The sequence below is a fragment of the Cryptomeria japonica genome, chromosome 8 (assembly GCF_030272615.1).
Source record: "Cryptomeria japonica chromosome 8, Sugi_1.0, whole genome shotgun sequence".
NCBI lineage: Eukaryota > Viridiplantae > Streptophyta > Pinopsida > Cupressales > Cupressaceae > Cryptomeria > Cryptomeria japonica.
In genome coordinates, this window is record NC_081412.1 from 23,600,786 (window position 1) to 23,628,369 (window position 27,584).

Below are 27,584 nucleotides of genomic sequence, written 5' to 3' on the forward strand. Positions count from 1 at the left end.
AGAAATCATCTACGTCTCCAATAGGTTGAACTTCTACAACTGTTTTCTTTTTCATGCTCTCTTTTAGCCAATCAAGAACTGTAGACAATTCCATCCCTTCTTCCAATTTGTTATCTCCATTGATTCCTTTCAAGGCTGAAATGACAGTTTCATCTTGGTTCTCACTTGTGTTTTGGTTATGACCTTCTAGATCTTCCATCATGATTATCCTTTCTTCTTCTATACAATTCTGAATTGGTGATGTTCTATCTTGAACACAAGTAGGTTGCTCTATTCTTTGTGCATTTCCCAAGTTGCCCTCTTCAATTGAAGTTCAATTCATTTCTAACTCTCCCGTTGAGGAAGTAATTGTGATTGAGGAGATAGTGTTTTTTTTTTTACTTCTTCCCTCGAGATTCAACATTGGCGACTTCCTTTATGATACTTGTATTCTTCCTTTTCTTGGAGACTTGAACTTCCCCTTCACTATTTACTTCTTCATTGTTCTTCATTGCTTCATCTTCGGAGGAAGAATCTTCATCCATCTTGCCATATGTGAGTGATATCCCTTGGCTTCTCAGGTTGTTGATTTGTTGATCAACCCACCATCTTGAATTATCCAACACATCCTTCATTAATGTGTTGATATCAGTGAGCTGAGGTTGAGACCCACTAAGTGTTAAGATAGGTTTATCCTTCTCTTGTTCATATTGTGATAATACCTGTTCTCCTTCATCTTCAACTTGATCTGGAACTAGAAATATATTACACTTCTTGATGAAATCGATTGACATCGTGGACCACATCTTTTTTCTAACCTCAAACTCATCTGCAAGATTTGCCCAATTGTCTTCCATATCAACTCTATGTTTAAACCTTTTCCCTCCAACGGTGGGTATTCTATTGTAAGGATCAAAGTGTGATCTTTGTTTGTACACACCAAGTTGATAGAACTCTTACTCTATAATGGCTGTCTCAGCGGCTTGAGCTGAATAACATGCCTCCATCAATTTACCAATTGAGATAGGGTATGAAATTCCTTGCCTTTCTTCCTCCTTTTGGATAAAATCAAACTCTGTTAGCTGCCTTACTACTTCAAGTAGTACCATCCTATCAATGGGATATCGTGGAAGACAATATGGATGATATGAACACCCTTGAATCTTGATATATGAGAAAATGGGGAATTGGATAAACCACGAATTAAAATTTTCTACCAACGCCATAGCTCCTTTTGATAGTCTTATGTGGAGGAGTCCTTGCAATAATTGAGTAAGATACATTGTGAATACATCATTGACTCTCCTGAAGTGTTGCTTGTCATGTAGCTATAACTGAGGATAGCAGTCATAAACCTTGAGTTGTCCCTTCTCAATGCCTACCTCTCCCTTGCATATCAATCCTTTATACCTTATATGTCTAGCCAATGCATATACCATGTAAGAGCTCATGTAAAATATTTTTTTTCTTTCCAACTCTCTCAGCTGGATGTCTAAGTTGTCACTAATTAACTTGGCCCAATTTATCGTCTTTAGGCCTAGAGAGACCTCTTCCACATAACAAAACATCCGTATTTCAAATGTTGCTCCTTGTGGGCGCCCCATGGTCCTATTCAGTAAGAACACCATATTACCATATTCTTCTTTAAAATCAGAGTATACAAACTTCTTTGGTGTTTTGGATAATGGTTTCTTCAGTCCATTCATCCAATCTGAAGTGATGAGGTTCATACATCTTCCAGATGCTTTCTCAAAAAAGGCTTCTGATTCTTGTTTAGTCAATTTGACCATCCCATCATGATGAGGGATACCAAATGTCTCTCTGATTGCTTCTTCTGTAAGGTGTGCTGAGACCATTCCTTTGGGTGCCACTCTCGTCCTTTCTTTGGAGTCATAGTGCCTTGTGCATTCCACCATCAATTCATTGCATTGGACTACAGGAGGGAAGCTAGCAGCTTGACAGATTCCATTCTTGATCATGTTAGTTGCCATGGTGGAGGGCATATGCTCACGTGTGCCAAACATTCTCCTCTTGAACTTGGTCAAGTCGAACTGCTCCAGTTTGGTGTCTCCAAGTAATATGAGATTCTGGATAAAAACCTTTGAGCAATGCCTTCATTTGATCCTTTCTTGATCCTTCTCTCGACATGTTCCTGCATGAATCTAGAAGTTAGAATGCTTTAAAACTAAATTCCGATAATATTGCTAAGTTCTGATATTTTATTGAGTGATATATATGCTTTCAAATGTATAAAATCAGAACTTAGATTAATCTACATTAAATTCTGAAAATGTCATAATAGTGCATGTAACTTATATTTCAAAATTTGAATGCTATAACCTTGAGATTTGATTATTACTCGGAAAATCTGAGTCATACCTTCCCTTATTTACTAATGATCAAATTCTGCAATTAAGTTTCTGAGTAGGGATGAATGGATTTTAATTAATAATTAGTACTTAGAAATCAGAGTTAAAACTCTTTGGGGTTTGGTCTTTGACCAGCCCCTTTGATTCTTCCTTCCAATGACCTGATGTTCAAAGTCTTCTTTCCAACTGCTACTTCTTCAAGGCAGATTCATAGCACTTGGCTTTCTGATTTTCAGCTCTTAAGGTGAATCCATGATGCTGATTCAAGGCGAGTTTGTGTACTTAAAGTCAACGAACTTCCCTCCTCATGCAATGTTATCAACCTTGAACGAATTTGCTTGCTGTGCGAACTTTTTGCTGGGAGAATTTGTTGCTGGGCGAACTTGTTATTTGATTTGCATTTGTATCTTCTAAGAGGTTCTTTCTCGCTTTACTTATATGACTTGGAGTTAGAAGTCACACCTCTTCACCTTTATACGCTTTAACTTCCAATAGTCGCACCTCTTCAAGGCTTTTATCAAGCTGACTTTGCTAGGAAAGAAAATGTTTTGTTAATAAATCACATTTTTTCAACTCCCTTTGAAAGCCGACTTAAGCAAGCAAATTAAGAATTTTTAAAATTAAACTCCAAATTGCCCTACATTTTTTTTATTTTGCTTTACCTTCCAGCCGTCTAAGTTCGGATCTTCCTCAAATTCATTTTGTTATTTGTCCAACTTGCTTCCTTAGAGGTTCGAACTTTGGACTTGATACTTAATGATTCTCTACCTCCATCTTTGCAACTTAAAGGTCTCATCTTTCATCTTTCTAAAGGGCTGATTTTATTTTTGCCTTTTGAAATTTGCCAAAGGGTTAAGTTAGATGCAAATCAACTTCCTCTCTTCCAACGTCTAGTTTTCCTCTTTTGAAGCATAGTCGGATTTTACCCTTTATGATTGGAAGTTACATTCTATTTCCTTTTGTTTACCCTTCTCACGAACCTACGTTGGCTCACACCTTTCATGGTCTTAGAAATATCGACCTCTTATCAAGTTAAGTTGATGCGCACTTCTTCGCTTCTTAGGAAAATCGCCTTCTTATCAACTTAAGTTGATCCGCACCTCTTTCTCATTGTCGATGGTTAAACTTGATTAATTAAACTTTATTTCCTACCAACCTAAGTTGGTGCGCAGGTGACTTTGTAATACTCACTTTACTTTCCTCCAACTTAAGTTGGTGTGCAAGGGATTCACTATTAGCCCAAGTTGGAATGTTCTTCATTAATCCTTCTTGCCAACTTAGATTGATTCGCAGCCCTTTTCCTATCATTGAAAGTTGATACTTTAGTTTAAGCAATTTCACTTTCCCATCAACCTTAGTTGATTTGTAGGCACACTTAGAGACTTACTACCAACCTAAGTTGATCCACAGGGTCTCATACTTAGAATTTTTTTTGCTTCCTATCAACCTAAGTTGATCCGCAGGGTCTCATACTTACAATTTTTTTTGCTTCTTATCAACCTAAGTTGATCCACACTCTATAATCCTTAGCATAATGAATGGCAATTACTTACAGCAAAGTTTACCATTCTGGAATTTTGGGAGTTTGCTTGAACCATTATACCATGCGAATTTCTTTAATCAAGACTATTGCGAGGTTGAGTTACTGCTGGATTAAAACCCTACACAACTAAAGCAACTAAGCTAAGCAAGCAAGAGGGGGTCCCCATTTGCAATGGGATGATGTGTGAAGAAGTCACAACAGGAAGGTTTGTGTAATAACCTTTGCTGGCATCTCCTATGGAGCCTTGGAAGAGGGTTTGGACATCCATCAAAGGAAACGCCAAACATGGCCAAAAGTGCCCTTGGAAGACATGTATGAAAAATATGAAGCATAGACACGATGTGTGAAGTATTGATAAAGTGCTTCAAAGAATCGTAGTCTCATGGCGTGGAGTGATTGCAGGATATGCGCAAAATGAATTTGTTGAAAAGGCTTTAGAAACTTTTGGTCAAATACAATTGGCATGGGTAAAGTCGAACTCAACAACGTTCACTTGTATCCTCCCAGCATGCTCCACATTGGGAGCTTTGGTACAAGGATATGTAGAAAGTGGATTTATTGAAAAGACTTTCCAAAATTTTCAGCAAATATGCTATGGTTGCAAGGGCCCTGATTACGCAAAGCATAGACAATGTACAATACACACGACTGATTAAAGAAATGTGACTTTATGGTATGATATGCACAAAATACGTTTGTTGAAAATATTTTAAAACTCTCAAGCATATGCAATCGGTATTTATAAAGATGAATCCACCAACCTTTGCCAAGCATCCTCCAAGCCCCTTGCCATGATGGGAGCCTTTGGAACAGATTATATGCATAGCATCAAAGGACTTTTATCGGATGCTGTAGTTGCAGATGCACCAGTAGACATGTGCATGAAATGTGGAAACATAAACAAAACACACAAACTGTTCGATTGGCTGCCTCAAAAATGTTGATTTACGAAATGCAAGCACCTTCTCTGTGCATGACAGGATTGGAACTTTGGAATAGGTCAAGAACATCCATTAAAAAATTTTTGTCAGACATTGAAGTTGGAAATATTCTGGTAGATTTACATGTAAATTGTGTATAATACTTGAAAAAGGACGCCTCCTCATAGAATGCACAAGGGTACAAGTTTTGCCAGATATTATGATCGGAAATGTTTTTGTCAATATGCATCCATAATGCCAAAGCACAGACGAAACATTTGAGCCCTTGGACAAAATATCTCAAAGAAATATAAAGTCATGGAATGCATTATTTTTAGGGCAAATATATACCAAGATAAAATATAATTGCCAAAAAGAACTCAAGGAAAAATTATGCAAATAAATATTTTCACTTAGGGGTGAATTTTATTTTAAGAGTGGCATTATGGTGCCTCCGAATCTTTTGTATTTAATAATCAGTGAGACATCAAGAAAAAGGGGAAATAAATGAGGATTTTACACATTGAAAAGAATTTAATGTTTCACTTATAGAGATGGACAATGTGAAGGATAAATTTGATAGAATATTGTACGAAAGGAAAAATTGAAGGTGAATATATTTTTAAAAGAAGTGTAGTGTGTGAAAGAAAATCGTATGAGCAATGAAGATAGGAAAAAGTAATTTCACAAAATAAGTGATTAATTTCATTACCAGGAAAAAATAATGCAACATTGTAAAATATTTTCAGCAGAAGATGCGAAAAGCAAGGTAAATTGCATAAGGGATTTAAACTGATGAAGTTAATATTTTCATGAAAGATTTCCAGAAGGGTGAAAATGCAATTAAATGAACAAGTGGAAGTATTTTACATAAAGGAAAAATGGATTAAACTTTAATTATTGAAGTATTACAGAGTATAATGCATAACAGGATTAATAGTTATTTTATGATTTCTAAAGGGGTGATTATAAAGAGTAGTTAATTGTCAAATAATGTGACGGTCTGAAGCACTCCCTTAACTTTATAAAAGGAAAATCAGGACCGAATAAATTAGAAGGGGGGGGGGCATGAGAATAGAAGAACATTATAAAATAATATTTTTGATCATTGTCTTATATTTTCTTAGGGTCTTAAACAGCGAATGTGCAGAAATTGTTTGTGAGGATGATGGTCTCAACTGTTTATTAATTTTAATTAATAGAAACTAAAAACCGTCTATAGATTGTTATTCTCTTGATCATATGAGTCAATTTGTCAAGGGCTTGTTGATTTGTCGTTGCACTTTAAATGCTTTTGTGTAACATGTGGGGAAGGATAGGCTAGAGTTCAATCATCAGGAAAAGGCTTAGGACAAAGGGATTAAGTTAGTGAAATTGTTATTTTGGGATCACTTCCAGTTGACCCCAAAATCAATGAACTTCGCTTTGACTCTTCCAGTTGAGCCTAAAATCAGCGAACTTTGCCTTGTCTCTTCCAATAGGGCTCCAAATGTGCGAACTTTGCCTTGTGCATTTCCGTTGCTTGAAGACGATCGCAATCTTGTTGGTATGTTGCCAAGAAGTTGTTACAACTAATCAATAGCAAGTTAAGGAAGTGAATGGGGTAGCAAGTTGATCAATCTATAATGAACCACTTCCAATTGCCTTCAAGAAGTGCGAACTTCCTGTGATAGCCCAAAAACGCGACCTTACCTTGACACTTCTAGTATCCCCTCAAATGTGCGACCTTCTACTTGCAACTTCCAATCAAGCCTCAAAAGCGCGAACTATCATTTCTAGTATCCCCCTTAAGGCGCAAACTTTATCATTAGCATTTCCACTTGACTCTCCAAAGCATGAACTAACACTTCCAGTGCCATCCAAATGCGCGACCTTTTATTTGCCCCTTCTAGTTGCCCCTTCAAAATGCGACCTAACACTTCCAACTAGGTCTCAAAAGTGCAACCTACCACATGAATACTTCCGTCAGCTAGGTGAAAGTGCGATCTTGCATTCAAGGCAAAGGGAGAGACACTTCAGTATTCGCGCCACCTTGAGAGGGCCCCACAATGAAGAGAGACATTTTTTTGTTCAATTCAAATTTGATAGATGCAAGTTGGCTTTGTTCTTGAAAAATTGAAATTGCAAATCATTAAATAAAAGCACAAGTCGGCCTTATGATGAAGAATTGCACCCCTTTCAGCCACTATAAAGACAATGTTGATCATTTCATTTGATCAACATACAATCGATAAAGTGAATTCATTCAATCAGGCAGCAACTTTGATCAAGGAAGCAGTGATTCCATCCCAAGCAAATATTGCCAAAGTTGTCATTGCTAACACAACGAATTCATTCACTATTTGAAATAACCCCCTTGATTTTTTTTTCAATTTTTTCCAATTACAAACATCACAAGCACCCGTTAGGGTTAGAGAAATGATAATCAAAATGCTTTTGAAAGGTAACCCTTCCACTTTTTGATCACCAAGAGCCCAAGGCCTTTATTTATAACCTCTCACCAGGCCAAATTCATTCAAACTCACTCCAAATGGCGCCCAAATCAAATGCACTTTCGTTTCCTCCTAATTTGGCGTTGGCATTTCATTTCACCTCCTTAGCATAATTCACCCAACTCACATCCACCCTTAATTGCCAGTTTTTAATAAATATAATGCTGATAAAGTAACATTGATGAAATTGAATTATGGCGTCAAAATTATAAAGGTGAAATACTTCGCCCAAATAGACTTAGGATAAAAAATAATATTCCCCTCTCATAGTTGTCCAAACTTGAATAAAATATATGCAAGCCTAAGTCATTAAAAAATTAAAATATCCCTTCAAATACTGACAACTACCTAAATAGAGCTGAAGCCAAGGTACTGAACCGCATTGCCAAAAATAGACATCTGAGCTCGAATACTACTTACTATAAATAGTACTTACTATAAATAGAATACTGCTAAAAATAGTAAGTGTTTCCAAAGTGATTTTTACCACAATCTGAGCAGCCATCGCAACTTACTAAAAATAGTAAGTCCAAAAAAAATCTTCAGAGTCACTTGCATGTTACACCATCGCGAAGCTCTCTAAAAACCTAGAAAAACCCAGAGAAATAAGATGCCCTCGCCTCCACTTACTAAAAATAGTAAGTTTGCCAAACTCCGCTGCTTGCTATGCATGTACCATCATTGCGAAGCTTTTTGAAAATCCAGAAGGAATCCAGAACCAAACTGACAAACTCCCACATGCAAGCCTCCAAAAATGCTGAAACATCCTCCCAAAGGTAGGAAATCCTAATTTATGCTTCCCACTAGCCTATGGGTCTCCGGAATAGGCTAATGGCCGACTAAACAGATCACAGCTGAGAAGGGGACATTACACCGTTGGTAGCAACTTTAAGCAAGCTTCAGCACTTAACGATTTTGCTTGATGAATTAACATTCAAACATCAATGAAGCTCTGTCTACAATCAGCACCAACAATCAAAGCTTTCAGACCAACGAGTTCAACACAAGATTAGCGATTTTGCATCAATAATCAGATATAAATCAGCATTGTCATAGTGAAAACGCATCAATATAAGGGCTATTTTGCGAAATTGGAAATCAAATTAGAGATTACCAGCCTGTTCTAAACTTGATTGCAGGTCTGAATTGGGTCGTAATTGATTATTTTTGTTAAAGTCAGGCCCTAACTAAACGCTGATACAGCTTCAGCTAATCATGTTTCAGAGAATTCATTCATAGGATGCTTCTTTTATTACATTTTGATCAACTAGTATGCTTGAATCCAATTCAGTTTTGTTAGATGATCATTTTCAGATTTAGATAAGTCTAGGGTTTATATCTATGCCTAGGGTTTTAGTAATGCATTGATAATTTCGATGATTTTATGAGCTTTTTGGAAGGAATTACTAACCTAGAGGTATTTTAACATTATAATCATATCAAAACCTAACTTAGACAACCCTCGCAGGGAGAACATGGCAGCCCCAAAGGCTGGAACAAATACATGAAAGGCCCTCATCAAGGAAGACTCGAAGGGTGAAGCACTAGAATCCAAGATTACATCATTTTGGAGCAATGTAGGAGACACCAACCTCGAGCAAATTGACATGAAGTTCTAAGGTCCCCTATATACCACCAAACATTCCGAATTTTTAAAGATGATGATGGAGAGCGGGATAGTGAAAGTAGCAGGCTTCCCTCCAACTATACAACGTAATGAATTGATTGTTGAGTGTGCCAAACACCATGATGCTAGCAAAAGAACAATATTAGCACATGATGGCAAAAAAATTGCCTATCTATCCGAGACAGCTATCAGTGAAGCTTTCCACATACTTGAATCCAACAACATGATTTACAAAAGCAAGGAAGCAGCACAAGCATTCTATGATGATGATCCCGACAAATGCCTCAACATAATCAACAAGTATCTGGTTATAGTCATACATATACGTAATAGTACTTGAAAAAATAGTTGTGAAAAGATGTATAATAGTATAAGAATTACATTTCAAATGAAACTATAGGAAATTAGTAAAATACTAAATAGCAAAATCTGAAATACTAAATCTAAATACAAAGATTTCCTGAATGCTAATTGCTAAATAAAATTTGACAAATGAAAATTTCAAATTGGAGATTTCTATTATATCAAAAATATGAATATCTGATATCACAAAGTCTATAAAGATGATTACATGATACATCATTACAATGAGTAGCAAATAGCAATAGCATTACGAAAGACAAAATGTCAAAATGTCAAAACATAAAAAGTAGTGAAGGGAGGCCTCTAATCATCTGCAAACTCCTCATCACTGGAACTGTTGGACTCCTCACGGTCAATATCCCTCAAGCTCACACCAACCAGCCCTGCATCTAAAGTGGTAGGATCATCCTAATCAATCTGTGATGGCTCCTCTAGCTCTACATCCCATTGTGCCACTGGACTCTCCTTGTACACAAGTGTCTTGCGGTCAATGAGACACAAAGCACTATGTACAACCATAAGCTTCTCTGCTCTCTTAGAGGTAAAGTCTATTCCTCTTAAGAGAGTGGATGAAGCTATATGTAGACCAATTCCTCTCAGCAGCTGAAGAACTGGAAACTTGGGATAGCATATGGATAGCTAGAGTGGTGGTCAAAGATTTCTGACCATGACAATTCCACCACAAAAGTGGGTCCTCCTGTGCCATAGTTTCTATATCCATCTTTGCCCCATCTAAATAACTCCTAAGAGTGACAAATTTTGGCCACTCGATGCGAATTATGTCGGCTTCTCTAGAATCATGCATCTTCTCTATGCACCTAAAGAACCCCACCTTGACCTCATCATCTTGAATCGATGTCACTCTATCCGGTCTAGCCTTGTACCACTTAGGATTCAAGGCATAGGCAGCCATATGCAAAGAAATGTTCAGCTTGTCCCATCTGCGCTGAATGATTGGCCGAATGTGCTCATTGTAGAATGCTAGAGTGGGGTCCTTCACTCGCACAACAACCCTCATCTCGTCAAGCATAGAGTTGATGCACTCATACACCTCTCCAAGGTTAGGTGCATCCCCATCCCCATATCTGATGACCTAGAATATTGGAGAAATGATGAAGACAATGTATTTTGCATTAGTGCAAAACACATCTCTACACTATCTCCTTCACCCTTCTCCCCTGCCCTGTCTTGGCCTTGACCCACCTATTCCACTCTGTAGTCATAACCATGAGTTGCAATACCTCTTGCAACACAATCATTCTCTCCAAGAGAATGAAATGGGATGCATATCTGGTCTCTACTGGTTTCAAGAACTCCTTCGCAAAGGTCCTGAAGAGTGCATGTGAAGTGTGGTGGTTATAGGTAAACATTTGCACATCTCTCACATCACTGACCACTCTAATCCAGTCAATCTTCCCCATGTCCTTGAGTGCATTGTTCATGGCATGCACACAACATGGGGTCCACCAAATATGTCTATAGGCTGCCTCAATAAGTTTCCCTACTGCTCTACACACATGGGCTGCATGTGTCACTACTTGGACCACATTTTGTGGCCCAACCTCCTCAATAGCCTCCTTGAGGACCTCAAACTGAAAATCAGCATCTTTGCGATGCTTTGTACAATCAACTACTCTAATGAAGTATGGGCCCTCTGCACATGTGACCATGATGTTGATGAGTGGACGATGGCTAATGTCCGTCCACTCATCCATAACTATGTTGCACCCAGAGGCCACCCAACATGCCTTCATCTTTTCGATCAAAATATTGATCTTGGAATAGCTCTTATCCAAGATCGTGGTCCTCGATTTTGTCTCACCTGGTGGCACATATGATGGTCCTCCCTTTGCCACCATAGACATCATTTCCCTATAATAAGGAGACCGTGTAACATGATATGGGATGCCATTGGCAAAGAAAAACCTGCGAATGGATTTATCTATTTCATCCTTTAGCTGCACATTAAACATATCAGCTATGGGTTTACTCTGTATCTTGTGTTTCCCTACCCACTTAGCCTCTCATGATTGGGGCATGGCACTAGAAGTGGAAGTGGATGAAGGTCTAGACATCATTCCTCTCGTCTGCGATGTATGAGGAGAAGTATGCTGCACTTGCTGGCTCTATTGAAGGGCTGCCCTAGCGGACAAAGTAGTAGGCACTGCAACTTTTCTATCATCTGGAATGCCCCAAAGCTTGTTCATCTCATTTTTGTACTCTATATTTTTAGGTTTTGCCAAAAATTTACATGCATCCACACCTTTTCCTCTCCAAAAAAGGAAGTGTGCATTCACTCTAGTGATGCTACCAAACCATGTAAGCCCACAAATGTTGCATTGCCAGTACTTGATGTGCCTTGTATTCTTGAAGCAAATTGTTTTAGAGGAGATTTAGGATCATAAGCATCACTAGCATACTATGTCAACAACTCTGAAGGGCAGCCTGTACTAGTTGGTGCACTCGCTATGGAACTAGATTGGGCTCCAGGGTCAGCCCCATGGTCACCCCCCTCAACCTCAGGTTCAAAATCTGAATCATTTCCACTATGAGGATGGATTCCTATCTCATCCTCACTCATGTCATGGGAGCTCATTGCGATAGTGACACTGCATTTCACAAAATAAAAATAAATTCAGCCTAGTTTAATAAATTGAAATAATAAATTTGAAATTTCAATTTTGAAAACAAAATTTAAATTTTATTTATATTATTTAAAATTTGATGTTGAATCTTGAGGGCAAAATGATGAATGTTTTATTCATCATTTTGCCCTTAAGATTTAACATCAAATTTGATTGTGAAATGAATTAAAAAAAAGAAGTTTAAACAACCAAAAAGTTGAAAATCAAAAAATAAAACAAACAAAAAACAAGAAAAACCCTATCTTGTTCTTGAAAACTGTATCCAAAATGTTGTAGAATCCTATTCCTCCTCTACTTCTTGCTCCTTCTCACTCCTCTCACACTTGCACTCACTCTTTTTACTCCTTCAATCAGACTTCTCCAAGTTTTTTCTCCTCTTCAGCTTGCTGGAAAAAAAAATCAGACTTACAAATGTGAATGAAATCACTAAATTTGGTGGTTTTGTGTTGCATTGTGGGAACGGGTGGGGCCCATGTCAAATTAGGGCTACCCCCCAACCCCAAAAAATGCCTCATTTAAAAAAATAAAAAATAAAAATGCTTTTGACGTTGGGCGACAAGAGTCTTGTAGACGTCTCCTCGCCCCTCGAGAGTCTTCTGGGCATCTCCCAAGGATTCTTGGAAACTTGGAGACATCGAGACATTTGCAAGAATCCTTGGAGACGCTGAGACGTCTCTGCATCTTCGGTAGAGCATCGATGGTAGTGGCGAGACGGCAAGAGACGCCACATCCTCGTCTCCTTGTCTCGGAAACGTGGGCCTAAGGGGGGGGAACACATTTCCGTGGAACATTGGCTTGTTATGATCCCATGTGGCATCATTTGTCTTATTGGAGGATTTTTCCACCTATTTTGTGCCAAATGGATGTCACACTCCCATTGGTTGATATTTAATAATTTGCAATAAGATTAGGTTTTGGTTGTAGCAAACCCTAATTAGGGTTTAGGTGGCATAATCTTGGCCCTTGATTCTGATTTAATCTTGGCCATTCATTGTATCTAAGAGCACTATATAAGCTCAGCTCATTTCATTTGCAAAGGATCAATTAGAAGAGTTTGAATAATTGTTGCTTAATGTTGCACAATTAATAAAATCATCGAAGTGTTGGTGACTTATTGAGTTTTGGAGCATTTGCTTGTTTCTTCATCTTTTTATGAGAAAACTTAATATTTGTAAAGATTAAAAAATTAGAATAATTTTCTTTTAAGTATTTTAGATGAATGAAAGATGCATGTGCATGATTGATTGTGAAGCTCCCATTGTTCATACTACTAGTACTCCATCGACGGTGAAGTATCTCACGTAGTTGACTGAACTCATTTTAGCTAAAACTTAACTTCAATTACTATTTTATCATTGATACACTTCATCTTGAAGGCATCTATGCTTGTGGTAGTGGTTTGAAAATCTTTAAGCTATCCTTAGAAGATTGCACTAGCCTTGTGGAGATGTTCATAGCATGTCAAACTAAGCTTAGTTGAGCTCACTTGAAGTTGTCCATTGTCTTGCATTCTTAGCATTAGCATAGCATTCCTAAACCTTGCTCTTTTTTCACCTTTTTATCAAAATCATTAGTAGTAGGATAGAGCGATATCGCAATATCATTCGAAGAACAGCATTCCATAAGCTTGAATTGGTGAAGAACAATTACGTAAGTCCCCTTGAAGGTACAACAAACACATCACACCATTGAAGCTATCCAACACGTCAAGACCTGACGTTGTAAACCTTGGAGTCGTCTCAAGTGATCCTTCGCCATCTTCAGCATTTGAGAAGCCTTTGTTCAAGAGAGGAAAGAGTATTCAATACTTTATTTTGTGTTTGATCGTGCATAGAAACACTATCAATGAGCTGCAATCACCGAATTTGGTGAGTAAAGGGTGAATCGCGGGCTGAAGTTTGGGGTTAGGAAGACATTTTGGATTAAGAGCTTAATCCCATTTCATATGTAGATACCAAATTTTGGTATGCAAGAAAGTCATACCTTGTTCACAATCCGTTCTCCTTGGCCTCTAGCCTTATAAGCATATGGATCTTATATTACTTTATGCTGTTCATCATTCTATTTGTCTGCAACTTTATTGTCAAGGTTTGTGGCCTGGATCTTATTGCTTTGTGACTGCAAAATCTGAATTAGAAGCAAACTCAGTTCAAAGTTCAGTCTTGGGAAGGCTTTTAGGAATAAGCCTTAATCTGCTTTGGACTTCAAATACCGAACTTGCACAGTGAAATGGAGAAACTCGGGCTGAACCTCGGTGATAGGAACATGACTTGGAATAACACCTAATCCCTTTTTCAGTGATACCACCGAATTTATTCCTTCAAACTTAGACATAGCAGGATTCTTGGAAAATCGTAAGTCCTTCCCAACATTGAGTTTGGGGAGATCATGGGGCAAAAGTTGGTACTAGGACAAGTTTCAGGAATTATGCCTTGCTCCCATTTAGAGTGCAAATACCGAGTCTGAAGTAAAGTCTTCAAAAACCTACGAGCTGGCCAACACTATGGGTTGTTTAAACCTTGCTCTTTGTCAAGTTTTGGATCAAGTTTAGCTATTGAAGGCTCTTTCTGTCCTTACTTAAGTTGAGGTTTGATCCTTTGAATTCAGACCTGTGGGCATGTATTCACCTTATCCTCTTCGTGTTTGGACTTTAATCCCTTGTGCATTTATGCATTTCTAAGCTCTCAAGCCCTAGGGTTACACCTTATCTCCACATTCTACTTGTTTATAGGCTTTCTTAATGAACTTTGTGCAAGTTGGTCATCCCTAGAGCACCCGTATACCATATTCCATGCCTCACTTCTGATCCCCATCACACTCTTGTGATTGAATGGCTTACCTAGTCTATCCTCTCTCATTCTAGCAACCAGCAGAGCAAGCGAAACAAAGGGGGCCCCCTATCAGAGATCGGATGTGTGTGTGTGCAACAAAACATGTTCCTTAATGAAAATACTGCTGTCTTTAATAATTGCATATATGAATGAGTACAAACATCTCAGTTCAAGCTAAATGCTTCATCATCATCTCAAGGAGTCCTGCCAACTGTTTGACCATATTCCTAAATGAGAGAGTAAAATTGGATGAACTTTTAAGAGGGGGTTCTTACAGCATCTACTGGGACCCTTCCCCTATCTATGGCAAATATTTAAAGTGAAATTATTTTATTGTTTACAAATGACCAAAATGCACACCGACTACATTCAGATTCAATAGAGAAGTACTCAGGTGAAGTACTCTAGATTATGAAAAGTTCGTTGGTTTCTTCATGTGTATATACGAAGGCAGTGCACTGGCATTATAATAAAATGAAATAGAACCAGTATTTTTCCAAGTTTCTGGGACAGGGAGCAGGAATATATGGACATAGTTTCAAGGATGGCACGTCTTCACAAATTTTTGTGGTTGGCAAATGTTTTCACAAATTTTGTGGATGGCAGGGAGATGGTTTTTACAATAATTTAAACAAACTAAAAGAAGCTGACATTTTAAAAAGTAATTACAATGTGCTGAATTTGCAATTCCATTTTAGATTTTTGATTTTGTTTTTAACTCCAAAATTTTTACCTTTTGTATTTTTTGTACCAAGTAGAGCAGGCTGTCCAATCTCGAAAAAAGCGGGCATGCCCTCCACATCCCCATGTCTGACTTGGATACTTGGGGATGCGTCCCTATGGAAAAAAAAAATCTACTTAGGGAATCTGCAAAGGAACTGTCAAGTATCTTCTGTGGGAAACTTCATCCTAAAAGGCTAAAAAAATAAAGAATGTCAAACTGCTGTTGCTAACTTTGCAGAGATGCATGCATTCTTTTGAGCTAAGTTATTGTCTCTAAAGTCCTCTAGAACTACAATATATGCATTCTCATGAACTGACTTATTGTTTCTGAAGTCCTCTAGATTTATACTATATATATATATAGAAACCTGGATTAGGACCATTCATTAATGCTTGTCAGATTTTATTTCAGATTTCACAGGATTCTATTCAGCAACTCTATTAAATAAAATATATGCTTCTCTCCAAGTCCTTTTTTCAAAATTTGAAATTGAAGAGCCATTGATGTTACTATATTTTTCTTTTGAATATAAAAACATTTGGATTGCAACATCTTTTGCATGAACTGTAATTATTTAGGATCCATATGAAATGCATATCCCAATTTTATAATTAAAGCATCAATCGCCCATCTTTGTCTTTCGTCTGCATCACGTAGGCTTATCCTTACCTCATTTACTAAAGGTTTTATTCCTTTCCAGTGGGAAGGCAGCATTTCAAATGCTCAGAGACATGGTTGAGAATCCTTCTAAGTGGGAAGGAAGAAAAGTCCTCTTCATTCACTCTGGAGGTCTTCTTGGGATGTTTGACAAGATGCAGCAGCTGCAGCCTCTTATTGGAAAATGGCAAAGATTTAAGGTGGATGACTCTGTTTTGCAAGTAGATGGAGTAGGAAAGATGTTCTAAGAATTAGATAATTTGTAGTTTTTTAATCAGCTCTTATTAATGGCAACAAGCATTGTACATTGCATTATCAATCATCTATACTCTTGGATTTCTTATACCGTGAGTTTCACTTTCAACTGATCACTGGCTTTGGATGAAATGAGCCCACTACGTTACTAGGAGGTCTTGACGTAAGAAATTGTTGAATGTAAACAAAGGATAAGAAGAAGAAATTGTTGAATCTAAACAAAGGATAAGATTATGAAATTATTATATGACAGATGGACAAGAACAAAGCATAATGTTTTTCTAAGAAAATGGGAAGATAATTAAGAACAGTAACAATTTTTTTTTTATTGGGAAGATGCGTTTATATTAATAAAGAAAGATGTCATCTTTCTCCATGAGTATCAAGCACAAGGTCTTCTGGAATGAGCTTCGTAGCTTTGATTAGGGATTGATTGTGATCTTTAGCAGCAGCTCCCATCTGGGACTGAACTTCGTAATTTAAGAATGGCCACAATTGATTCCAAGAACCTCATTATTGATTAATTTCAGTTTTCATATTTTCTCTAAGCACTTAGGAAAAAAATGCTTTTGCATAGCATCTATGAATCATCTCATCACTTTTTGGCAAGGTTTTATGGTTTGTTGATTATTTCAGTCATGTCACTGCATTTCTATTCTCATATATCTTCAGCTTGGCAGCGTTATTTTCTTGAATAAATTAAATGTATATAATTTAATATAAGTACTAAATTACAATGAGAGTTTGCCTGCATATTTGACCTTTGAATGTCATATTCAAGTAATCCATAATCCACGTATAATCCATCTGAAAGTAATTATCAGCATGCTATTATAAAGCTGCGAATATGTAAATAGAACCTCCAACACAATGGATAGAGATGTAGATACAGTGTAACATAAGTCAAAATGGTAACAAATGATTATTTTTCATCTTCTCTTCATCCCCATTTTCTATAATTCATGGGTTAAACTCTTTATCTTGTTCTCTCTCTATATATGTACAATTTTGTGATTTTTTTAACATTTTTTAAATCCTATTTTTTCTCATTCAAATCTTTGATTTTTTTATAAATCTTGTACTTTGGACTTGTTGATTTTCAACTATTGCTATGGTTCACATTTTTTTTTTTGTGATAATGCATTTGGAAGAGCTAAAATCTGATGCTACTAAATTTAATATAGGTGTTGTAAAAATCATTTAATGCAAACTATAATTGCTAAAATTAGGCATTTGTTCATTTATTGATTCCTGCCCATTGTTTAGGTCACACTTGGTTATGAAAGTAAATTGTAATTTTGTAAACTAATCATTAGTTCCCACAATTCATAAATCATCACCCCCTCTCATAAGAATGCAATGGTGAATATAATGCAACATTTTTTTGTTTTTGTGGTTGTTGCCATAGAGAATAGATTGCAACTTGTGGACTTCCATAGACACACAATCTTGTCTCATATATATTACTCCTTAATATTGTACTTGTCAATATCACAACTGATGTCTTCTTTTAACAATAGGTAATAGGACCAAAACCCGAATCGCATATAGTCGAAACCTAGTATCTTAGATTATATCACCACTAATATCATCCATACATGATGACTTTTGGCACATGACCATACATTGCCACATGCATGGTTGTCCACAATTGGGGGCAACCTTAGATCCATTATTAGTGATTTGTTTAGTGGTGAATCTATGTCAATCCAATTCAATTTTGACAAATATAATGGTAATTGTGAGAGCCTCAATTACATTTATTTTTTAATTTATCAATCAAGTGCATGTTAAACTGCCACTAATTTATTTACAAGTAATATTTTTGCCATTGCAAATTAAATGTTAATTGAGAATCACTTGAGATTTTGTACGTGTTTAAATTTATTGACATTCACCAATAGCATTAAAATTTTATCATTTATTAGGATCAATTTTGCCAATACCATTATAACACCATCCTAATTGTAGGGCCATAATTGTCTTGAAAATCACAACATATGTTTTGGATCATGACTCAAATTGCCCAACATATATATTGATCATTTTACAGTCACATGATATTTGTTAACATTTTACAACATTTTTCAATTACATTGACAAATTTATAAAAATGTAATCAAAACTTTGAATTAATCTTTACATATTTTGTATTACTCGATTCAAATTGACTTAATTATCAAATCTTTATATCCTCAGGAGAATTATGTTGTGAACTCCTTCATTTGGTTTCTTCCTTTGCTCAGTGCTTGCTACCTTGAATTATATTTTTAGTGAACCATAGACAATATTGGGTGTTAGCAAGTCAACAAAATGATTTAGATCATTGTTGCAAATGATATTGAGTAGTGAGACATTTAGGCACTAAGAGTCTATATTTTATGGTTCCTTTTGTTGACTTTGTTCATTTAGTTTTATTGTTACACAACAAACAATATGATAACTATTAGTGTTTAGACTTTGATGGTGAGTCATGACCTTAAATATAAGAAGTTTGTTTTTTCAATTTTTAATTCATGAGAAATGTTAAGTAGGAGCCATTTTCTTCAAAGTGACAAGCGGTGATAAATCAAAATTTAGAAACATAATGTCATACTTTGACAATGTTTGTGGTCCATTAGGTTAACCTTCAACATTATTATTTGTATAATCTATTAACATACAATGAAATAACTTAAACGAAGATTGTAATGAGTTGCATGACAATGCTAGAGATGATATTCCATATAAGTCTCTAGGTAGCAAGAATGATAATATTAATAAACTCACCTCAACAAGTGATGACAAAAAATTAGATCCTATATCGAAGGGGGAAATAATTAAAAAAAAATGATGGTGCATAAGTGGAATCTATTAATGAATTGGTTGGGTGTCAAAGTGTTTATTCATTGAACTAGTGGAAAATAAAAAGAAAGATGAACCTCCAATATAATGTACCTACAAATTTACAATTGGAAATATGATAGGGATAAGAAGTTGAAACTAGAAGTTAATATTGTAAAAAGAACATTTTAGTAATAAGATGGAAAACAAAGGGAAACTGTCATGTTCAACATGTCATGGAATTCAATGAACATATTCAAAAAATGTGAAATTTGTTGCATGTGAAGATACAATTGAGGTTTAATTTAGAGAGATGATGGAAGCATCGCAAATGACAAAAAAATGTTTAGTTGAGTGTTGTTTTTTATATTTTGATTAGAGGGCCTTCTATGAAAAATTATTCAAAATATATTAGTTTATTGATTTTGATTCCCAACATATTAGTCAATAAACAATCATGGAAATGAGAAAGATGTCTTTTTGAGGTGAAAAATATGATGTACAAGGAGAAACAAAAGTCAACTTTGATTACATCATTGTTAGATGAAATTACATCCATACATTGTACAAAATCATGTCCACTAACTTTATCCATTGTATGTTTATAAAATGAAGAAGAATATAACAACACATGTTAACAAATTAAAAAATCTTTGAATGAAAATTTGTAGGTATGAATGACTCTAAAGTTGCTAAAAAATGGTGTAGTGACAAATGGAGCTTTAGTAATTACAAGGTCGTAAGAATTCTTTTTGTGTAAAACTATAAATATTATGTTCACTATACATGATTGTCATTCAATAGATGGCTCACATTATGATTAACATTTAAATTTATGAGTGAATTTTTTGTAGTATCAAAAGTTGAAGACCTAGTTTGCAAGATCTACTTATACTTTTGTTCCAAATAGTTTTTAAAATTTTAACATTTTGCTGAGAGAATAATTACAAGAAACAAACTTGTTAAAGATGTTGATACTAGATGGATCTTTTTGCATGAGCCAACACAATGTTTTTGTAAAATACCAATCCTCGATTGGAATAATGTTTAAACAGAGTTGTATTACAACAAATAAAATTATTTACTTCTTATTTAGGTTTTAAAGTGACATAGAGACCTTCTAACTTTATGCTAAAGGAAATGATTATTTTTGTCAGAAATTTTTAAGAAAAAAATTATATATATCAAAATATATGAAACTACTTAAAAGGATATGCATGGCCTTGATAATCTATATCTTTTAGGGTAGTCATTTTTAAAGTCTAAAATTTAGTAGTTGATACTTGATGATAAATATGGACAATACTTTTTATTTTTATAGTTTAATACAAGTGTTGATTCATGTCTTTGTACATATATATTAGAGACTAATGCACTATATTTGTATAGTGAAGCACACTATCGTAGAAATTTTTGTTATAAAAGAAGTTTTTGACAAAACTATTAAATCTTTAAGTGTTATTTTAAAAGATACTGTGAGATCTCTTTTCTTAGAAGTTAGAGTTTCATTCCCTCAAAATGAATTATTTGTAGCCATGTATATTGTGTATTGTCAATAATGGATTGGTTATCTATCTAATTTTCATAATAAGATAAAGACCTTGACCAATCAATTTTTCAAAAGTTTAGAATTCAATGAACAATATATAAAAGAAATTATAAAGAAATCTAAGCTTATATAGAACTAACTTATTTTGCAACATCAACAATGGAATAAATAGACATTGTCTTATAAAATGGATCAATAGAAGAACTTTAGGCAACCTTAAGTTACAAAAAAATGTTGCATGATTGAATATCATAATATTATAAACTTATTGATCTACATCAAACCATCATATTAGGGTGAGTGGATGTTCAAAGAGTTTCTAGTGCAATGGGATTCTTAAATTCAAAGATAAAAATTTTAAAAAATTGTTTGAAAATGTGTACAATTAGATATGATATCAAAAAAAAATTGAAAGGACACTTGGAATTTAGAGATCCACGTGTCAAAGAAAATGACTATGCAACACTTCAAACAACAGTTAACACATCTAACACATCTAGTGGCACTAATGAGATGTAGTCAAGTAGAAGTATGCAAACATGAGGAAATGAAGACACGAATCAAGATAACTGTCATGGTCAAAGTGAGTAGAAGATTTGACAACTTGAAGAAATTTAACTTTTAATATTAATGTTGTATTTCATAAATCAAATTGTTGATGGCATTTCATTTTATTAGTGATACACATTCTTCAATTAATAATGTTCAATCTTTAAATCTAAAATTTAAGTATTGTTTTCAAATTTTATTTTATTTATAGTTTTAGAATCTATTTGGTAACAATAGGCATATTGTCACACATTTTTCAATTTACATGTAAAAGTTTTAATTTAATAAAACTTAATAATTTAACATATTATAATTTATTTATTTTTTAATTTCTACTTTAAATATTGTACTAATACCATTAAATGTTATCTAACGACAGTCATCTATACAACAAAGCATTCTTTGTAATACCTCTTTTATATTCAGTATTACACATACTATATGAATTTTTTTTACAAACATTCAACTAAATGGATACAAAAAAAATGTTTATCTAGAAATTAGAGATTTTTTATGTATGCAATACAAATAGAGATAATTTGAACACAAATGAATTTGAGTCTATTAATTATAAAAGAAGGAATACATTAAAGTAGTACAATATCTTATGTAGTATGTTTCATTATTCATTTGTTGGAAGGAAACTTTGTTGTAACTCAGTATCTAACTTGTAAATATATTAACAATTTATAATATAGAGAAGCTATTCCCTTTAATATATAATCCAAACTTATTTTCATGCTTATCAATGGATCCATAAACCTTATGAAAGAATCACTTGTAATGTATTAGTCTGATTTGTAAAAAGGCATTAAAAAAACTCAAACCCTTTGAGGTTTTCTAGCTTTTCATACAACTTTCATAATATTATTATAGATTGATCAAAAAAATTATGCACTTCACCTAGCTTCAAACATTTATAAATGATTGATGATGGCTTCATTGAATTATCATTTCCGTTGTAAATTCCTTTGGATGCCAATTCATTTCCATTAATTCTATACACGGTTTCCAAAATTTAGTTTGCTATATTCTCTCTTCAAGTCGTCACTTTTTTTCTTTCTTTCAATAACATATTGAATAATATTTTGAATCTTGTTCTATATATCATTTATGATTTCAACATTTTATCCAAATAATTAGTATTTTACATTATTTCCACAAATGTTTTTGATTAGTAAAGCAACTTTAACTAGGGCCCGACCCTTAACATAGTCAAAGACTATCAACAACACACAAACAACACCAAAATACAAGATGTTGGATTGAAAAACAACAACCCAAAGGCAGTAAGAAACAAAACACGATCAGACAGGCCAAATAAAACCTTGTGAAACTGGAAAACACCCAAAATCCCAATCAAGGAAGGGGAGAGACACCCGAACCTAGACAAATGAGGGTTTGGGGGAGGGGAGAAGACTTCCTCTTCCGCCTGTGAGAAACCACTATCTAAGAGATACTATCATTAGGACCATCAAAGGAGAGATCAACCGAGAGGGACCCCGCAGGGTTACAATCAGTAGTGTCAACCGAGTGTTGCAATAGAACAACAAGAGGCTGCTACAAAACAATAGCAGGTTGCGGAAAAACAACACCAGAAGCAGGTCCAAAGGAGTAGATCGAGGCTACAAAATAGGAGAAGTTGGGGTGGGGGGCTTAGGAACAAAGAAGACCACAATAGGAGGATCAATAGAAGCTTCAATGACATTGAAGGGCACAACTTCCTCCCAAGAGCATCATCCTCATGAGAGGAGTCAATAGAATTAGACTCGGAAGCATTGGCCATTAAATGACCAACAGTAGCATTCTTCCACCAAGTAGCAGGACGCCTATGACATGGAATAGAACAGTCAACAACAAGATGAATTTCCTGTAGTGAAAGGGAATGCCCTCATAATCCAATGGTTACGTCCATGGCCTATCACCAACCATAAGAACCACATCCCTTGAGAGATGCGAAGAGATGCCAATGTCAATTAAAATGCGGGCAAAAGTACAATGTCCCATAGAAGATGTGACATCATTCACTTTCAAGAATCCGCCAATAGAGTTGCCAATGGCCTCATAGAAAGATTGTTCCAAAAAAGGGAGAGGAAGATTAGGAAGGTGAACCCATACTGGACACACATTAAGTGGTTTAGTAAGGGGGTTAAAAGAAGTTGTCCAAGGCTTGATAGAAATAGAGTGATCTCCCCAAGCCCACAACTTGCCCAACACCAAATCTCTATCCGAGGAAGAAGTAAATGAAGCTATGAAAAAACCTTTAGCGCAAGGAAAAAGCTCAATGCTAAAAGCAACAGAGGCTTCCAAGAATCACTCACCCAACGATGGAGATATGGAAGAGAAGGCCAGAACCCAACAAATTTGCACACCAACACACAAAATTGATAGAAATCAATATTCTCTACAACATCATGACAACAAACCACAATAGGGGAGGATTTGGCAAAGGGAAGTGGACGAATCCCCTTAGGAGGATGAGCAGCAGATTTTGCCATGCAAGAAAAAAAATTTCCACCAATGAAAAGGGGAGGTTGGGGAGGAACTAGGGCAGCGCTAGGAGCATTCACACCCCCAACAACAACACCAGTAGAATGACCCCCCAGACTAGCAGCAGGGAAACCATCAGAAGAAAAAATAGCTGCCACACCATTCAGAAAGGCATCCACAAAGGGGGGAGGGCACGATCCATTTGCAACAGCACTGCCGACGGGCATAGAGGCACAAGGGCCAACCGAGGCCAAAACACCGGTAGGAGGGCACACAACATCCACCTACGAAGAAGGGATGAACCATCTGTTGTAGGGATAGTGTTTGTGGGAACAAAGGCATCACCCACAGCAACACCGCACACCCCAACAGACAAAACGAACACAACACCAAGAGAGTCATTGAGGACAACGTCAACAACAAAGTGAGGAGTGGAAGCGACCATTTCAAAACTCTTATTTCCACAAATGTTATTGTAGACACCTAAAAGTTGCACAATGAATTAAGTGAATTTTATTCATTTAGTTATTCCTAATTCTTCCAATTAATTAAATTAATATTTAATTAATATCCCTATTCTTCTAATTGATCTTTTAATCAAATTAAAGATTTGATTAAATCCATTTCCTCTAGCCTAACTTATGAATTAAACTAAGGTTTGATTAAGTACCCTTACCCATTTAATTAAATAAATCTTATTTATATAATTAAAATCCCCTTTTCCCCTTTTTGATTAAATTCACATTTAAAATTAAAACCCCTTTTGCATTTAAATAAATCAAAATTTATTTAAAAATCCCCCCACTTGCAAAATCCTACAAATGCAAGTTGCATCCCCTTTTTGGCTAAATGAAATCATTTTAATTTACCAAAATTACCTATTTTCCCTCACCCACTTGCAAAATTCTACATTCCCCTAATCATTCTTATAGAAGCCTTCTAATGCTATCCTAATCATGTCCCATCCCTAAAATTGGGGGAGTCACTTCTCCAAATTTGGGGAAAGTCTTCAAAATGTGTTAAAGACTCTACCTTATATAACAAGCTAACTTGTTGAGTTCCCCAAATTTTTAAGAGCCTTGCAAATTAGCCCCAAAAGTCTTCTAAGGCATTTAATGCCTCTTACAAACCCACACCCCTTAGCCATGATGGTTGTCTACACATGTTGCAGAAGAGTTTACCTCTTGGGTAATAGCTTGCCTCCCTGGTTAATGAAATTATCCATGATGTCACTCCTTGAGGTTATCCTTGATTGCTTGATTAGCATCTAATGCTTTTTTAGCATCCCCTCAAGCCCTCTCAAGGTGACATTTGTCAACTTGGGATTGGATTGAATCTATCCCATGGATTGACAACTTTCAATCCTAGCCCTTGTTGAGATTACTCAATCTCAACCATCCATTTCTCTATTTTCCTTATAAATAGAGCCCATTCCTTCTTCAGTTCATCCAATCCTCTTGTGCATCCAAATTATAGGAATTTTGCAGGTTAAGGAGCTCAATCAAGTCATCTTTAAGCATCCAAGCATTAGCATCATAGCATTTTAGCTTTATTTAGCATGTTTTAGGACATCATCTAGCTTAAATACATCATCTTAACTTTCAATTTGGAATCAACATAGTTTCATATCATCTTCACATCTTGAGCATTTAGTCTTGCATCCTTCATCTTCATCCTCATCTCTTAGCACTCACTAGAATCTTAGTTGCATCCATTTCGATTCTAGTAGCATTTTTCATATAACTGATTCTCTAGGTTGTCATCTTGAGGATCAAGTGCTCTTCCAAGTGAGGGCCACCTTGAAGCTTAGAGATCTTTAGAGATAGAGGACAATGAGGCGATTTTAGAGTTTTTAAATGTAATCATGTGTTTTGATTTCTAACATCTAATGCAATGCTTCATTGGTGTGTTTGAAGTGTTTTCCCTCTTGCAAGTGGAAGACCGCATTTCTGGCATATAGTTATGTTTGATGAGTCATTATGCTTTTATAAATTTCAGGTACTCTACTTTGGAAGGACTTTATTTATATTTGTTCTCTCTCCATCTGCATTATGTGCCCAAATTAAAATATTTTTTTTCTTTGTATACCCTTAGTTTGTCTAGCCTTTTTTTTTTTGCAAAGATATTGGTTTTTCGTAGGTGATTCTTCTAGGATTTTTTTCTTGAATTGGCTCTTTCATATAATATTTCATTGTGCTTAAATATAACTTTTGATTCAGTTCTTTTAGGTCCACCTTTGTCTATTGATTCACATTTCTTGTAAATGTATATGTAGATAATTTGATCTTTTTCTACAATTTATTGTTTATTTTTTATTAAAGGAGTAAAAATAAATTTTAAAGGAGCCCTAAAACCCTTTACAAAAAATATCATGTATTGAAAATTTAGACAATCACAAAACTCGTATTCAAATACCTCTAAAAAACAACTAGATTTCAAACTTGGACCTAAACCTACACTTTTGCAGTTGAGTTGCCATGACAACAAACTACGATAGAAACATACATAGCTGCAAGCCCCTTCCCAACATTTTGAGCACCCTTGACCAAGGTGTGGGAGACATAAGCATGTTTAGGAATATCTCACTCCCTTTGTTGAACAATCTTTTACAAACCATTATCCTCCAAAGGCTTAAAACAAGGCAGGGTGGGGGGGCTAGCCTCTAGTTAAGACTTGCATTAAGCCCTCAAAAGTGTTGAAGGAGGTGTTAAAGGCAACACTAAAGCTTCCAACATAGAATGATATGTAGCCTCAACACTTAACACTAAAAGGTCCAAAAGTGGAGCAACCAAAATTGGGCCTTGAGAAGATGACCTAGATAGAGAAATCTCTAAAGTTTGAACAATCTTGTGGGTAGAGTCCTTTGATGGCTCATCATCTTCATAATCAAAATAACTAAGAATAAAATTCTCATGGAAGGAATTTCTCCATGAAGTTGCCTCACCCTTCTTATGGCAAGAGCTTGAGCAGTCTAAAGCAAGACATCTAATAGAAAATCATCTTTTGCAATAAAAATGAATACCCTCATAGTTCAATGTATGAGTCCAATGTCTATCCCTGACAAGAAAGACAATATTCCCAAACAAATCCCTAGAAACGTTGGTATCCACAATAATGAAAGAAAAAGTAGCATGGTTGAAGTTTGTCAATGAAGCATCCTCCTATAAAAAAGCAACCAAGAGTATTGCCAACAGATTCAAAAACAAAAACTCCCCAAAATTGAAGAGGGTGATTGAGTAGTCTAACCCAAATAGGTATAATACATAAGTATTCATTAACAAGTTGAAGGAATGGAACCATAGTTTGAGTTATAGGTGTAGACACCTAAAATTGTCATGTCTAATTAAATAAATATTTTATTTATTTAATTATCTAAGCTTAATTCTTCTATTAATTAAATAAATCTTTATTTATTTAATTAATTTATTTATCCTCTTCTAGCCTTATTTCTCATTTAAATAAGTACATTTATTTATTTAAATTATCCTTTTCCTAAATTAAATAAATATTTATTTATTTAATTGTCCTACTTCTTCTATTAATTAAATAAATCTTTATTTATTTAATTAATTCATTAACCTTTTCCACCTATGACACATGTCATTCATCTCCTAATTCCTACACTACCTACCTCTTTCATTATTTTGATATTTCTTTTACCTACCCTCTAATCCTAGCCGACCTCTCTTTTTACACCTCTCAATCTTAACCCTCCATTTCATATTGTGTCTTCTATTTAAGGAGATGCCTTCTTCATTATCAAACCCT

General features: G+C 35.3%; 1 protein-coding gene across 3 annotated transcripts in view; it reads left to right on the forward strand.

Moving 5' to 3' along the window:
• The window catches only part of LOC131051634 (putative D-cysteine desulfhydrase 1, mitochondrial), a 113,715-nt gene extending 95,224 nt beyond the window's left edge, over window positions 1–18,491 (forward strand). For 2 of the 3 annotated variants that reach the window (XM_057986199.2, XM_057986198.2), the window contains one exon: window positions 16,194–16,781. In XM_057986199.2, coding sequence (XP_057842182.2) covers window positions 16,194–16,398 — 205 coding nt within the window. In that variant the 3' untranslated portion in view covers window positions 16,399–16,781. Of the gene's footprint in view, window positions 1–16,193; window positions 16,782–18,376 lie in introns of those variants that run through there. The other variant, XM_057986200.2, reaches the window with a different exon arrangement.
• The last annotated feature ends 9,093 nt before the right edge of the window (window positions 18,492–27,584 follow it).